Source organism: Anolis carolinensis, unplaced genomic scaffold (genome assembly GCF_035594765.1).
Source record: "Anolis carolinensis isolate JA03-04 unplaced genomic scaffold, rAnoCar3.1.pri scaffold_8, whole genome shotgun sequence".
Lineage (NCBI taxonomy): Eukaryota > Metazoa > Chordata > Lepidosauria > Squamata > Dactyloidae > Anolis > Anolis carolinensis.
Window position 1 is genome coordinate 12277089 of NW_026943819.1, and position 16105 is coordinate 12293193.

The 16105-nt window shown below is 42.4% G+C and overlaps 1 protein-coding gene across 1 annotated transcript; it reads right to left on the reverse strand.

Annotated features, from left to right (window-relative positions):
- Positions 1-546: 546 nt before the first annotated feature.
- Positions 547-15303, reverse strand: eif4ebp1 (eukaryotic translation initiation factor 4E binding protein 1). The gene is made up of 3 exons (XM_008119665.2): positions 15109-15303; positions 3303-3473; positions 547-1397 (listed from the first exon to the last, which is right to left on the reverse strand). The coding sequence occupies exons 1-3, from the start codon at positions 15248-15250 to the stop codon at positions 1366-1368; spliced, it is 345 nt and encodes a 114-aa protein (XP_008117872.1). The 5' UTR covers positions 15251-15303; the 3' UTR covers positions 547-1365.
- Between the last annotated feature and the right edge of the window lie 802 nt (positions 15304-16105).

The following is a 16105-nucleotide window of genomic DNA, read 5'->3' on the forward strand; positions in this document are numbered from 1 at the left end:
CACAATCAGGAGGTGTCAATGGACAACAGGCTCTTCAGCTTGGAAATGGAACAAAAGCACCTCCCCATGGCCAGAGTTGAGCACCGACTCCAGAAAGCCGGAGATGAAAGGGGAAGCCTTTACCTTTGTCCTGTGTATTTATGTCATTGCTATTCTATTGTATTAGGGCACTGAATGTTTGCCTATCTGTGTATGTTGTAATCCCTTCTGAGTCCTCTGGGGAGATAGAGCGGAATATAAAGTGTATTACTACTACTACTACTACTACAATGCAGCCTGAGCCCTTCCACATGCACAATGGAGGACCTTCTTAGTGACACCAGAGGCATTCCAAGTGGCCAGCTTCTGGTCAAAGGAAATTTAGTATAAGGACAAGTTTTTAACTTGTTTGTGGTTTTCTATACATTATAACTGCTTTCTCAAATAATAAATTGCAGGTCAGAGCATTTGGATGTCTATTTCTTCACTGTTATTGGTAGTGTGTGAATGTTGCCGGCAGCTATTGAACAGCTGGTAAACAGTTTTCCCCAAATCATGACACAAGCATAATCTTTTCTTCTTTTCTTTATTTTAAATGTACTGTACAGTAAAGAATGTGCATAGATCCACATGAGCATTTACGTAGCCCTTCAAGAAAAAGAAAAAATAGTGCAAGCTACCCACCTCTCCACAGCATTTCAAATACTTTGTGAAAAAGTTTTTGAAAAGCCACTTTTGTTTGAACCATTTTATACACAAAGGCTGTTTTTTTCCCCCGTAAGGAAAGAAAGACTGAAACTGACTACTCATATCGGCAGTCAGTTTGCACCAACCAATTTGTTTGATGAAGCACCAGAAGAAGTAGACGCGGAGAGAAACAGGAGAAATGAGCCAAAAGCCTTTTCTTTTTATTATCAGGTTTCCTTTCCTCCCATCAGTACTGCCATCAAGCCAGATTTGGTGCTTTGGAAAAGTGTTATTTTGGTTTAAAGATATGGCTCTGCAAATCACTTTGGTGCATAAAAAGAGGGGCATGCGTAAAGAGGGACCCACGGCTACATTAATCCCCCAAATCCAACATGATTTTATGTCTGTCCTTTAATGCAGCCCCCTGTTTGGGAGCTCTGGTGTCAGTGAACAAGGCACAAGAATCAAGGCACAGGCTTTCCTCCTCTCCCAGGCTCCTCCACAGAGTTTTCCATCCATCGGTAACAGAAAGTCTCTTCTTGTTCTCTCAATGAGAACATCAACAACAATAACAAAAAGGTAACGGACCTTCCGTCCTGAAAAAAAAATTGTGAAGTGTAGGCTATTCTACAAGCCTCCCTCATTCTGGATTTCTTGACTTCGCTGGGGAAAATTCACAAGTATTCTCCAAGACGGGCTTCAGATGTCCATGTCAAACTGGGCTTCCTCACCTGTGGAAATCGCAAAGTTATTAATGAAATTCATACCTCAATGGTGCTCATTGCTCAAGTCTTTTGAAGAAGAGTACCGTCGATGAAGACATGACAATCTTTAACTGTTGGGTTTCATCCCTGGACTGCACAAGTTACTTGTGTCATCAAGTTTCTAGTCCTCAATGAGTAGCTAGGCTAGAGACAGTGCTAGGCTGAGGGATTCCTTTCCCCCACATTCCTATGGATTCAATTATATATATGCTTTTAAAATTTTATAATGTGTTTTAATAGTGTTATTAATTGATTTGTATGTATTGTTTTGATTTTAATGATTGTGTCTTGGGCATTAAATTTTTGCCAACTTTTGTAAGCCACCTTGAGTCCCCTCGGGTGAGAAAGGTGGGGTAAAAATGCTGTAAATAAATAAATTTTCTTATAGGGCTTTGCCTTTTGTCTTTCCTGCTAGCCACTGTCTCCTCGCCTTTGATGACGTAGTAATGGAATTTCCTCTTCCATTTAAACTGCCCTGGGTTGACCATGCTGTCTCCACCAAAATGTGGAGCAAAATGTAGCTGCATTGATATTTTTTACCTTCTACCTTCTTTAGAAGATGAGATTTAGTAAGTTAATTCGCTCCAAGACTTTTCTATCAAGAATGTATTTCTTCTTACTTCAATAAATATTTTTGAACCAAAGTTCTGACTCTGAAATCCTAAGCCATCCTAAAGATTAAGAAGTGTTTCCTTTGCAACACAATTTCTGCTGGTTATGGAGTTTACTCCTGGTACTCTGCTATATTTTGGTGGAATTGCCCCAACTGAGGGTTATTTTTGAGCCTAACAGCTCATAATCCCCAACATCAACACCAGGAATTGGGCAAAGTCTGGATTGGGACCCCCTGATTATTACTGCAAAATACTTAAGGTGGGCACATTTAGTTCTTCTTCTTGTTTGAAAAACAAGAAAACACATTTCCGTTTCATTTCCTGGTTTCATATGTCTAAAAACAATTCTGCGGATAGTCATATGTTAAAATTGCCTCCCTTTGTCAGTGCTGTCAGGAGACATGGGAGCTTTTTAAATGAAAAGAAACATTAAAAAAATAAATAGTGGGTATACAGAAGGCATGGGCAAATTTTGGCCCTCCAGGTGTTTTGGACTTCAACTCCCACAATTCCTAACAGCCGGTAGGCTGTTAGGAATTGTGGGAGTTGAAGTCCAAAACATCTGGAGGGCCAAAATTTGCCATGCCTGCTGTATACAGCATTTCTGATGTCTCTTAGAGGCCAACACTGGTTTTAAAATAACCTCCCTGCTCCATATGGCTTTATGTAACTTTTGAGAGAAGCACATGCCCACAATCTTTCAATCTTTTAACCAACAAGTGACATAAGTGCTTTGATAGTGGCAGCTAAAGAGGCAGAACCAATCTGTAATCTTTCTGCAGCCATTTCCTTGTTCTCCCTGTGCCAACCAAGGACAAAACGTTCTTTCAAGGGCGACAGGTTCGAGCAATGTTTTGTTATTGTAAAGACGATTAAGGAGTAACAAAGCTAGATGCCCACAAGGCAGTTCTACCAGTCCTATCTTGTTCATTTTTAACCACATGCCATATTCAAGGTACATGGGGACTTATTTTGTTTAAAGGTAAAGGTAAACATTTTCCCCTGACTAGTCGTGTCCGATTCTGGGGTCTAGTTGTGTCCGATTCTGGGGGTTGGTGCTCATCTCTATTTCTAAGCTGAAGAGCCGGTGTTGTCCGTAGACACCTCCAAGGTTATGTGGCCGGCATGACTGCATGGAGCATTGTTACCTTTCCATTGATCTACTCACATTTGCATATATGGCTTCTAGATGGAAGCTCCATCATATGCATTTGCAGGAGAAGGTACCTTTATAGGACGGTTGCAGGTAAACACTCACCTAAGCCTAGTTTCTCCACATCAGCATGGACCAGGCTGCTCTCGTTCCTGACCTCATCCACATTTGGACATGTAACTCCTGGAATGTCGGGAAGATCACACGGTGGAGTTTTGGCCACAGGAGAATTACGGCACTCCATTAGAAATTTACGGTCATAAATAATGCGTGTACCTAAAAAGGAAAGAGAACGATAAGTCACCTGAAGACTTTCGTTCGGAAGCCAGTTCCATAGAGGTATCCATGTTAGTCTATCACAGCGGGAAAATATCACAGGCTGGATCTCCAGCATTTAACAGCCTCACCTTTTGCAAATGTTTATCTGCTGTTCACAAAGTTTCATCCTGGTTTGCTCTCAACCCATAGTTTAAAAGAAACTTTGGAAATGCTGGCACATATTAGTCTTAAAGTTCCTCAGCACTGATATCTTTTTTTTTCCAGTGATGAGAAATATTTTTTCCAGTGATGAGAAATAAATTACAATCTCTGGAAACAGGTCAAAAACTGAACCTTTTTGGACCTCTAGATCTAGATCCCACTTGTGACCACTTTTCTTTATGTAACCCCAAGTATATTGGTATATAAAACAGGTATAAAGATTAAACATTTACTGATAATAATCCAGTATTTAGCAGGGCTTGCTAAACAGACTCATTTTCCGTTTTGTGGAGCACAGCTGAATCATCTTTTGCAGAATCCATTGTAAACATTGCATACTGTTGCATTCATGTAAATGGGTGGTGTTCCGAACCCCTTTAATGTTGCCAAACTTTTGGAGAGTCCAACATTGAGCTAAGGAGAACCCATTTGAGGCCGAGACCCACATTTTAAGAAGCAGTGCTCTAGATGCTCAAAGTTGCAGTCCAACAACATCTGACACCAATGGGTTCCCTTCTCCTTTTAAAAGTAGAGAGCACCATATAGGGAAGACTCCAAATAGTCTCACCGATGCAATTCAACTGAGCTGTGAGGAGGAGTCCAGTACTTTTCCATACAATGTTGTCTTAAAATAAAGTAAGATCTTGAAGAAAAGCTTTCTAGTATTCATATTAGAATAGTCTAATAGTCATATTCGAACAGTCTAATAATAATGTGGGGAACGGGTGACACATTATTTTCCAATTCACTGTCAGCATTTCAAAACAGACATGCTCTACAGACAAGGGGGGCCGGAATCAAACTGGCCAAGTCAACAGTTCAGGCCAACGCCCTGCATTAAACCGCCGTTAATCGGAGTTTACCGAGACAACAAGCCTCATCGGCTGTTGCTGCTGCCAGCTATTGGAACGCTTGCAAAACATCACCAGTTTTCCTAGAAGTGTTCTCAATGTACCAGTTATTACAGGGACATTTCATAACAGGTTCACTGGAGGACTACAGCTTTGGCTTTACGTCTGCAGAAATACATGCCGAGAGGCCTAATGTAATAGAAGAGCTTCAGATGAAGAGCCAGCGGCTTCTGCCTTTTATCTCTCGGGATGGGACAATTCGGAAAGCACAACAGGCGAGCAGTTATGTGCACCAATTCACTCAATCCAATAAGTTTCTGATTATTTCTGATCTTTCGCCACACATGGTAGAATTTGGGACAGCTTTTAAAACTCTGCCATGCAGTATGCATGTGCCTATGACTTGTTTGGCTTTGCAGAGCCAGCTACCCAGTTCTCTGAATCTCACGTTGAATATTTACATTTCCAGAAAGGTCATATTCCAAGGCTGTTCCTGGACCTCATGCCAGTATTTTAAAAACTCCCTCTGTATATACCATGAACTGAGTGAAGTTTTAGGTTTCTAACTCTTAAAATTGCTGGAATGTGTGTGAAGCATATATGGTTCAATCTCTGGAGCCAGCAGGAGTTCTGTGGCATTTCCTGTGGTCTCAATTTTAATGTCGTACATAAATTCAGCTACATTATAGTGTTATGTGCCAGGATTTGCATTAACAATAAATGATATCTCTACCAACTAGGGTGGTGTTGTGGTTTGTGTGCTGTATGAGGATCCTAGAGAAAAAGATTCAAATTCCTGAACGGCTGTTGGGTGACCTTGGGCAAGTCATACGCCCTTAGCCTAAAGGAAGGCAATGTCAAAAGCTCTGAACAAATCTGGAAGCCCCACAGTAAAGTCATTATGATTCTGAAATGACTTGAAGGCAAGACTCCAAGTCTTATCCTGCTTTCCTTCTATGGCTTGAAGGTGAACAAGCCTCCCAAAGTTTATGCCAGCAGAGTGATAGCTTTGGCAACATTTCTAGTATGGCCCAGCCCATGTTGGTGCTGTGCAAGGAGCAGCAGAGCAGATCATTATCAGAAAGCCGGTCACAAAGTGATGACCTAGTTGCAGGAACCATTTAGTCACCCCTATGAAACAAGGATCTTCAAATATGAAACAATAGAACATACATCCTTCACTACCATAAGTTTTGGATTCTTATAGAACAGATGAAGCTGCTTGATTATACAGTTTTAGAGATGCAAACACCTGGCAGGGATTTTGTATCTCCACTTCCAGTAGGAGAACATTTGCCTATTATTGGCTTGCCTGCTAGGTACTTCTGCCAATAAGTAGTGACTGAAGCAGACAACTATAAAATTTGCCTTTCTGGTTTTCAGATATTTGCAACCAAATACCAGAAGTGGAACTTGTGGATTTTTCCACAGGGGACCAAGTGCCACAATGCGTGTTTCCTTGCCCTTACCATAACTTCAGCAGACTGATCACCCTGGCAAGATTCCCAACAGCAACCTGAGACCGTTAAAAACAAATCATATAGTCACCTCTGTTGGCACTTGGCAACAGTAAAAGCACCTCTGTTTGAGGAGCTGAGGCCCATTGATGTGGGATACTTCTTTTTCTGAAGTCACAAAGTCTACAATCTGCAAGGCCTTGGGGTGGGGAAACTCTGTTGACGGTAGCTCAATTGCAGCCCTACCTTGTATGTGCTATTGGCTGCAAACATGTTTCCTCTGACACATTGGGTGCCTTGTCCTCACTTCCCTATGCCGAGCTCTGTTGCAATCCGCAAACAACTTTCTGTCAAGTCAGCTCTTTGGTTTGTATCCAGAATGGGATCATCCTCTACATTCTCTCTCGCTCTTTTGGTCTCTCCTCGACAATCAAAGGTTAGAGCTGTTGACTCCAATGAAGGGAATGTTACTAGATCCATGTTTTTGTCCAAGTGAGCATTTGGGACTGCAAGCAAGCTCAAGGTTACCCCTCTGAATTTAGCTATTAACATATCGTACATACTCTTGTATTAGTGGAGGGCGAATCTAGGGCCAAAAATTATGCACTTTGATAAGTCAAGGGTAAAATGTCCAACAGCATTTCTGCACCACGGCACTGCAAAAGGCCGCTGGAGACAGGAGAGGGGGATCATTGCTTCTTTTAGGTTCTCCACAAACAGACAAAACTCTCAAGGGCAGAGATAAGTCCATCCATTGAGAACCTAAAAGAAAACCCCATCAGTCAATCAGGGCTTTTGCAACTTCTCCTGACACTCAGTCTCCAAGCACCAAATACTCACTGCTGCGGCAGGGAAACCAGCATGGATGGGGACTTATTTCAGCTACTCTAAGCAGAAAATAACCCTTTGTGACCTGCTGTTTTGGTGTTTGGTTTTGTAATATTTGACTGCACTGCAGTGCTACTGTACATTTTATATGGCTTTCACTGCTGCTGCTAGATTTACCTCCCTTATTTCGAATTCCAAAATTCTGAAATGTTCCCAAATCCAAATCTGTCCTCATAGTGATGCCTTTTCTTTCTGATGTGCACACACTTTGTTTCATGTCCCAAATTGTTAAAAATGTGGTGTATGGAATAGCATTCTGTGCATAATAAGTATCAGAAACTTAAATGAATTTCATGTCTAGACTTGAATCCCATTTCAAAATCTTGTTATGCACATATATGTAAATACAAGAATCCGAATCTTTTAAAAAATACAAAACACTTAATGTATTTTAGTCCGTGCTAACACAAATAGATGTGAGGAGTTAGACTGATCTCCAGATTCGCATCTTCGAAAGTGTACACAGACCCATTCCTTGAGCAACACAAGAACAGAAACCTATTTAAAGGAACATGTTGATCATTTTGCCCCCCTTGACACTGCTTCTGGCCTTTGCAGACTGCCTAATATGGAGGAATGCAGCAGAGGAAACTTCCCTTGGTCTGCGGATGCTTCACCAGTTGAATTTGTGTCAGGAAAATAAGATTCCTGCCAAGAGGGGAGGAGATGCAGGTAATTCTAGGTCACTGGAGGTAAACATTAGAAAGGCTAGCAAATATATAACCAGTGTTTGCTCTTAGATTTCAGACATTAAGAACAGGATATAAAACAGAAACAGTGATCACAAGACCCAGTATTTGACTTGTTTTGGCACATGATTATTTGCTTTAACCAAACGCCCAACTGACTGATATGTGATATCATTGTGGTCTCAGTTCTAGAAAACAAATTAATAAAAAAATAACTTTGAAAATACTTTGTTTGCTTCCAAACTTTTTTGGTTTGTTTGTTTTAAATTCATGACATGCTTGTCCAAGCCATTCGTTCTTTCAGATAACATTTTTGTTGGTGATTGATATGGACCTCCAATCGATTCCAGTTTATGATGATCCCACAATCGGGTTTTCTTGGCATTTTTTTTCAAAATGTATCCCAACAGGGAAATTATTTGGAGCCGGACACCCTTTGGATGCATCTCAAGCAAATGTCCCAAATAGCCTGAAGATCAATGCAAAAATATCCAAGTTGCAAGCGAGCCCACCGAGCCCACCAATGATGGGTTTGCAAACTTGCCCAACATAACAAACATTAAGTACTGATGGGAGTTTCCTGGGGTTCCTGGCATGATGTGAGTTGTAGTTCATCCACAACTTTATGCATTTCGGACAATTAAAAATTGACTTTTTCAAAAACAACAATAACAAAAAAAACCCCAGGCAACACCGGGTACCCAAGCGAGTACACAAATAGGAAAATTACTTTTTTGTGCATCATTCATGTGAACATGTTGAAGAAAATGTAGACTAGGAGCATAAGAAATACATTAATAAGAAAACAATTTCCTCTTAATGCACCTCAGAATCCAGCCATAACATTAGATATACAGCAGAATTATAACATTATGATCCTACTTTAATGGCCATTGGTAAGTAAGGGAAGGAGCCTTTACAAGGACACGTCTAACATGGTCAAATTCATGCAGTTTGACACCTCTATTGCTATGGCTCAATGATATGGAAAACATGGAATTGTAGTTGTATAAGGTTTTTAGCCTTCTTTGGCAAAGAGTGCAGGCATCTCGTCAAACTACAAATCCCTGGATGCCATGGCATTTATGGATAGTAATTAAAGTGGTGTCAAATTGCAATAATTCTACTGTGTAGATGCACCCTAAGTTACAGCTTTCTGCTGGCAGTTAAAGTAGGATCGCTGCACCATAATTCTGCAGTGTGAATGGGCCCAGGCTTGATTTTCATTCATTGGCCATTACGGACTAGATAAACATTGCGAAGCCATCTGGACAGCTGCCAAAGAATCATGCTTATTGCAAAACAAACAGTGTATGTCCCTTCCCTGCCCTGTATTGCAAGAGTGTGGATTTCAGCATGCAGAAAAAGCCACATTGATCCTTGACCTATGCATCTGTGTACGTGCTGGAGAGGAAGGAGAACATATAGCACGAGAAAGGATCTGAACAAGCAAAATCCAAAGCTGCATTCCTGCTTCTTGGACACTTAGGTTTTATATTATCACCCTTCTCTCTAAAACATATCTGGAAAAAGTTGCTTACAAGATTAACTTACCCAGCTCCTTGAAAAACTAATGCATGCTCCTCTGAAATATTAAATACTATTATGACTTTCATAATATATATCCATGGCATATAGAATATAAACAGCCTAGCATAGCATGCATAGGCATTCCAGAAGTTTTTCACTGATAAAATCACCGTGCTTCGGCAGGAACTGCCCCCTACAGTTGATACCTTAAAGTGAGCTTGAGACTTTGTGGCTGCTTGGTGGGCCTATCTTTGACCGATTTACTCCGCTTGACAAGGAAGATGTCGCTAGAATCCTGGCTGTTGCAAAACCAACCACCTGTTCCCTTGATCCGTGCCCCTCCTGGCTGGTGAAGAGCTGCCTGGAAGGTCTACTCGATCCGTTGAGTAATATAATCAATGGCTCTCTTGAACAGGGGGTCTTCCCGGACAACCTAAAGGAGGCAAGGGTTCGTCCCTTGCTAAAGAAGCTTAGCTTGGATCCCATGACCCTTGCCAATTATCGTACTGTCTCCAACCTCCCATTCTTGGGTAAGATGATAGAGCGGGCTGTACTGGGACAATTGCAAGAATTTCTGGATGATACAGCCGGCCTGGACCCTTTCCAGTCAGGCTTCCGCCCTGGCCATGGGACGGAGACAGTCCTGGTTGCCATTACAGATGAACTTTGTCGCCAGTCTGATAGCAGCGAATCAGCACTACTGGTACTTCTCGACCTTACTGCAGTGTTTGACACCGTTGACTACGATCTAATGATTCACCATCTTGCCATGTCTGGAGTTCGTGGTCAGGCCCTCAATTGGTTCAACTCATTGGTTCAACTCTGCGAAACCGGAGCCAATGTGTGGAGTATATGGATCAAGTCTCTGACAGATCTCCCCTCCTATGTGGGGTACCCCAAGGTGCAATTCTCTCCCCTCTTCTCTTCAACATCTACGTTAGACCCCTTGCTAGTTTGGCTCGGAGTTTCGGCCTAGACTGCTATCAATATGCGGACGACACCCAACTCCTTCTGTGCTTGGAGCCTGGAGCAACGTCAATACCAGACAATTTCACCTTATGTCTGGAGGCTCTGTCGAACTGGCTACGTGCTAGTAGACTGAAGGTGAACCCGGCGAAGACTGAGATTCTCTGGCATGGCCACTCTACCAGTCTGACCCACTTGCTACCCACCTTCGATGGTGCTGCCCTATCTCCTTCGCCTACCGTTAAGAGCCTGGGTGTCGTTTTAGATTCGCAGCTGACAATGGAAGCTCAAGTCGCTGCTGCCAGCAAACAGGCCTTTTTCCACCTACGACAAGCGAGGCAACTGGCACCCTATCTATCTGATGAGGCTCTGGCAACAGTCATCCATGCCACGGTCACGTCTAGGCTGGACTATTGCAACGCCCTGTATGTTGGCCTTCCGATGTCCACGACCCGAAAGCTCCGTATTGTTCAGAATGTGGCAGCTAGGCTACTCACAAGAACACCCATGAAATGCCACATAACACCAGTGCTGCAGCATCTGCATTGGCTTCCAACTGATTACCGTGGTCTATATAAGATGCTAGTTCTGACCTTTAAAATTCTTTACGGCCAGGGCCCATTGTACCTTAGGGACCGTCTCTCCTTCTCCCATCACCGGAGGTCACAACGACCATCCCAACGAGACTTATTTTATGTACCGGGTCCTAGAGAAGTGCACTTGGAAAGGATCAGACGCAGAGCTTTTTCTGTTTCTGCCCCTGCCTTATGGAATGCCTTGCCGCCCTATATGAGAGCCATGCGTGAGTTAGGGCCTTTTACCCTAGCACTTAAGACCTGGCTCGTTACTAGAGCTTTTAATCTATGTTAATTTTATCAATATTTGTATGTATGTATTTTTATCCTTTACAATTTTATCTTGTAAATCGCCTAGAGCATCGTGGATGGAGGGCGATTAATAAGTAAATAAATGATGATGATGATGTAGAATATATAGAATAGACTTTCAGTTAGCCAGCACCAATGGCGTTCAGTAGTTTCTGATTGCTTGAGAGTTACTATTAAAAATAGCTCTAATACTACATCGTTTCATAAACTCTGTATTGATTTGACATTCCTATTGAAATATAGTAATTAAAATCAAATGAAGAGAAGCTGAATTTGTTGTTGAAGGCTTTCATGGCTGGAATCACTGTCTGTTTGAGGTAAGTGTGAATGTTCCAACTGGCCAGATTGATTAGCATTGAATAGCCTGGCAGGTTCAAAGCCTGGCTAATTCCTGTCTGGGGGAATCCTTTGTTGGGAGGTGTTAGCTGGCCCTGATTGTTTCTTGTCTGGAATTCCCATTTTTTGAGTGCTGGTCTTTATTTACTGTCCTGATTTTAGAGATTTTTTTTTTAATACTGGTAGCCAGATTTTGTTCATTTTCATAGTTTCTTCCTTTCTGTTGAAATTGTTCACATGTTTGTGGATTTCAATGGCATCTCTGCGTAGGCGGACGTGGTGGTTGTTAGAGTGGTCCAGCATTTCTGTGTTCTCAAATAATATTCTAATAATATGCTTCAATGCTAATCAAGGTGGTCAATTGCAACATTCACAATTGCCTCTAACAGAGAAGAGTTCTTTCTCCCACCCTTGACATTATTCCACAGATATATAAATTTCACTTGCCTAGTTTTCAACAGACCTCACAACCTCTGAGAATGCCTGCCATAGATGTGGGTGAAATGTCAGGAGAAAATGCTTCTGAAACATGGCCATATAGTCTGGAAAGCTCACAGCAACCCAAAAAGCTGAATTTCCTACAACATAGTTTTACTGGATTATAAAAGCAGGTTTTTTATTTAAAATGTTTTCTTTCTTTATTTTTTGTTGTTGCTTGAGAGTTCTGGTTGTTTGAGTTCTGTTTAACTGAGAGTCAACTATATACACGATAGGCCACATAGAGTATACCCAGAATATACATATGTTGCTGATGAAATAGTTAACATCAATGTTGTAATACTGTATGTTTATTAATATTCAGAGTACTGTATCTCTTTAAGATCTTGGTTCGTTATTGCATCAGGCAAGCACATGTAAAGAACTCCTCCTTTCTCAATCTCCAATTACAATACCATGCCTGCAAGCTGCTTGTTGATTTAGTTACTTGGGGAAACTTATGGGATTTTCTGCAATACCCAGAAGTGGTTTGGCCATTTCCCTTTTCTGAAATGTAGCCTAAAGCAGATTGGATTCATTGGCGCTCTCCCATCCACCTTGTTTAGCTTCCGAGATCAGGCAGGATTCAACACTTTTGGGAGTTTTATATGGTCTTTGCATGTATGCAGCACATTAAAAATAGGCATTTAAAAGCCCCAGTGAAAAGAATATTCAGATTTTTCGGCTTGAGAAATAGTTTTGCATATAGGGCAAGTTTGTACACAAGACTGATGAATATCAGGCAAATGAAATAAACCGTTTCCCACCCCTTGCTATGTCTTATGCAATAAACAACTTTTCCTCCAAGGCAGGACATTCTTGCATCAGAGCTCCCATTTAAATATATTCAGGATTGGAAGAATCCTTTTCCTTGCTCAAAACAAAAGGGTTCATAGGGTTGCTGTGAGTTTTCCAGGCTGTCTGGCCATGTTCCAGAAGCATTCTCTCCTGACGTTTCACCCACATCTATGGAAGGCATCCTCAGAGATTATGTTAGAAACTAGACAAATGGGGTTTATATATCTGTGGAATAATGTCCAGGTTGGAAGAAAGAACTCTTGTCTGTTGGAGGCAAGTGTGAATGTTGTAATTGGACACCCTGATTAGCATGGAACAGCCTGGCAGCTTCAAAGCCTGGCTGCTTCCTGCCTGGGGGAATCCTTTGTTGGGAGGTGTTAGCTGACCCTGATTGTTTACCATCGGGAACTACCCTGTTTTCTGAGTGTTATTCCTTATTTACTGTCCTGATTTTTTTTTGGCAGCCAGATTTTGTTCATTTTCATGGTTTCCTCCTTTCTGTTGAAATTGTCCACATGCTTGTGGATTTCAATGGCTTCCCTATGTAGTCTGACATGGTGGTTGTTAGAGTGGTTCACACACTGCAAATGTGTGTCTCAAGTCTCTGCAATCCTAAGAGTTGTAGTTTGATAAAGAATGCTGGTGCCTCCTCCACAAACTCCCAGGAGTTTATCGAACTGAGCCACAGCAATTAAAGTGAAATTGAATTGAATTCATTCTGCAGCATGGATGCACCCATGGTCTAGTCTCCAGTGGGGTAAATAAGCATTAAAATTGCAATCCATGCTGCAATCCCTTTGGGTGCGAGCACTGACATTCTTTCTCCCTGTATCCATCCATGTGCCTGCCAACTGAAAAATAACAGGACAGGCATCTGATGCAGGCTCCGGTCCATGAGAGCTGATCCAGCAATGAATCTGCCAGGCTCTTTACAAAACACTAATATTATTATCTTCTCCCCAGGAAAGATAAAAAATAGAAACAATGTCTATACTGACCATTTAAAGCAGTTCAGAGCTGACTTCAAGCCAACAGCAGAAGATGGCAAACTCCCACAAAAGAAAGCCTTTAATGCACACCTGTGTTCTGCGGATTCTGCAAGCTTCAAACTGTAACCCTTGCACAGTGAAAACAGTTTCCACAATACTGATTTAAAACTGCATTAAATGGCCAGTGCAGATGGGAGTCGAGTCTCAAAATCCAGTCCAGGAATGTGTTGTCGAAGGCTTTCATGGCCAGAATCACTGGGTTGCTGTGCATTTTCGTGGCTGTATGGCCATGTTCTGGAAGCATTCTCTCCGGACATTTTGCCCACATCTATGGCAGGAATCTTCAGAAGTTGCGAGGTCTGTTTGAAACTTGGCAAGTGGGGTTTATCTACCTGTGAAATATAATGTCCAGGATGGGAGAAAAAACTCTTGCTTGTTTGAGACAAGTCTTTCACTACTGGCAGTGAGTCCAATGGTATTTACCCCTGTAGCTTCAAAGCCTGGATGCTTCCTGCCTGAAGTAACCCTTTGTTACTTTGCTAATCTATCATTGCAACCTCACTGTTTTTAATTCTAAATTTTTAGTAAGTATGTTTCATTTTTTTCTGGTCAATGTTCAACTACAGTAGAGTCTCACTTATCCAACATAAACGGGCCGGCAGAACGTTGGATAAGTGAATATGTTGGATAATAAGGAGGGATTAAGGAAAAGCTTATTGAACATCAAATTAGGTTATGATTTTACAAATTAAGCACCAAAACTTCATGTTATACAACAAATTTGACAGAAAAAGTAGTTCATTACACATTAATGCTATGTAGTAATTACTGTATTTACAAATTTAGCACCAAAATATCACGATGCATTGAAAACATTGACTACAAAAATGTGTTGGATAATCCAGAATGTTGGATAAGCGAGTGTTGGATAAGTGAGACTCTACTGTATTATAACTGGTGCATGTTATTGATGTATTGTACATTGTTATTGTTTTTGTATCTGTGAGCCGGTCCGAGTCCCCTCTGGGGGAGATGGTGGCGGGATATAAATAAACTTATTATTATTATTATTATTATTATTTTGTTGGGAGGTGTTGGCTGGACAGTAAAAAAAGAAATCAGGGGAATTTCAGACAAGAAACAACAAGGGCCAGCTAACACTCTCCCAAAGAATTCCCTTGGGCAGGAAGCAGCCAAGCTTTGAAACTGCAATGCTAATCAAGCTGGCCAATTGCAACATTCATATCTGCCTCAAACAGAAAGGAGTTCTTTCTCCCACCTTGGACAACGCACAGATATATAAACCCTACTTGCCTAGTTTCTAACAGAACTCACAGCCTCCATAGATGCGGGCGAAACGTCAGGAGAGAATGCTTCTGGAACATGGCCATAAACTCACAGCAAACCACAGTGATTCCGGCCATGAAAGCCTTCGACAACACATAGAACTAAGTATTCCCGTTGCTTAAAATCGCATCAAACGGATAACGAAGTAACTGCACAAGTGTCAACATTAATAAGACAGCGTTCTGCACTCTGCGCATGCTCAGAAGCGCGGCTTACCTCCCGGCGTGGTGCCGAAGAGGGTGCCCCCGGGGGTGGTGCTGTAGTCTCCGGGGGGCAAGGCCACCCCTTCGGGCAAGTGGAGCCTCTTGGCCGGGATCAAGGCGGGCGGCGAGCGGAAATAGGTGGCTGCCGAGCTCATGGCTACTGCGTCCGTCCTCTCCGGCAGAGAAACGCCACTGGAAGGCGCGCTCTTTTCCTGGCACGCCCATCACGTCAAGCCCCGCCCACAACCCGCTAAGACACGCCCCTCGGCTCTCCCGGCCCTGCCTCTGTTTTGTTTACATTTTTTCCGGACTTCAACTCCCAGGACTCTCGTCTATTGTCCGGGGCGGCAGAGACTTCTGGGAGTTGAAGTCCCAAAGCCACAACGCTACAGAAATCCATCCATTTGCCGCCATATTGGCTGCTATCGAACTTTGTAGTGTTGTGGGGGTACTGAGGCCCCTTCTGCAGATCCAGATTATCTGCTTTGAACTGGCAGTGTAGACCAGGCATGGGCAAACTTGGGCCCTCCAGGTGTTTTGGACTGCAATTCCCAGCATTCCTAACAGCCTCAGTCCCTTTCCTTAAGCGGCTGAGGGGGGAAAGGAAGGGGCCTGAGGCTGTTAGGAATGCTGGGAGTTGCAGTCCAAAACACCTGGAGGGCCCAAGTTTGCCCATGCCTGGTGTAGACTCATATAATCCACTGGGACCACCTTGCCTGGCTTGTGCCAGTCTTTGCACTTGGATCTTCAAATCCTCCTATCGTGCCAGCTTTTCCAGTTGTTTCTCATAAATTCTGCTGTTGCCTAGGATTGCAACATTGATTATCCATACTTTTCCCCCCCCCCCACAATCGTGAGGTCAGGAGTATTGTGCTCCAAAACTCTATCAGTCTAAATTCGGAAGTTCCAGAGTAGGTTTACGTGTTCATTTTCTGTAACTTTTTCAGGCTTGTGATCCCACCAGTTCTTTGTCACAGGCAGATGGTATTTGTGGCACAAGTTTCAATGGA

What these genes read in the sequence shown, in the direction of transcription:
- eif4ebp1 (XM_008119665.2), bottom strand. Translation starts at nt 15,250, where the DNA reads ATGAGCTCGGCAGCCACCTATTTCCGCTCGCCGCCCGCCTTGATCCCG. An exon ending in CTTCGGCACCACGCCGGGAG is followed by an intron (nt 3,474 to 15,108) that starts GTAAGCCGCGCT and finishes TTTCCTTTTTAG; the next exon opens with GTACACGCATTATTTATGAC. An exon ending in TGTGGAGAAACTAGGCTTAG is followed by an intron (nt 1,398 to 3,302) that starts GTGAGTGTTTAC and finishes CGATTTCCACAG; the next exon opens with GTGAGGAAGCCCAGTTTGAC.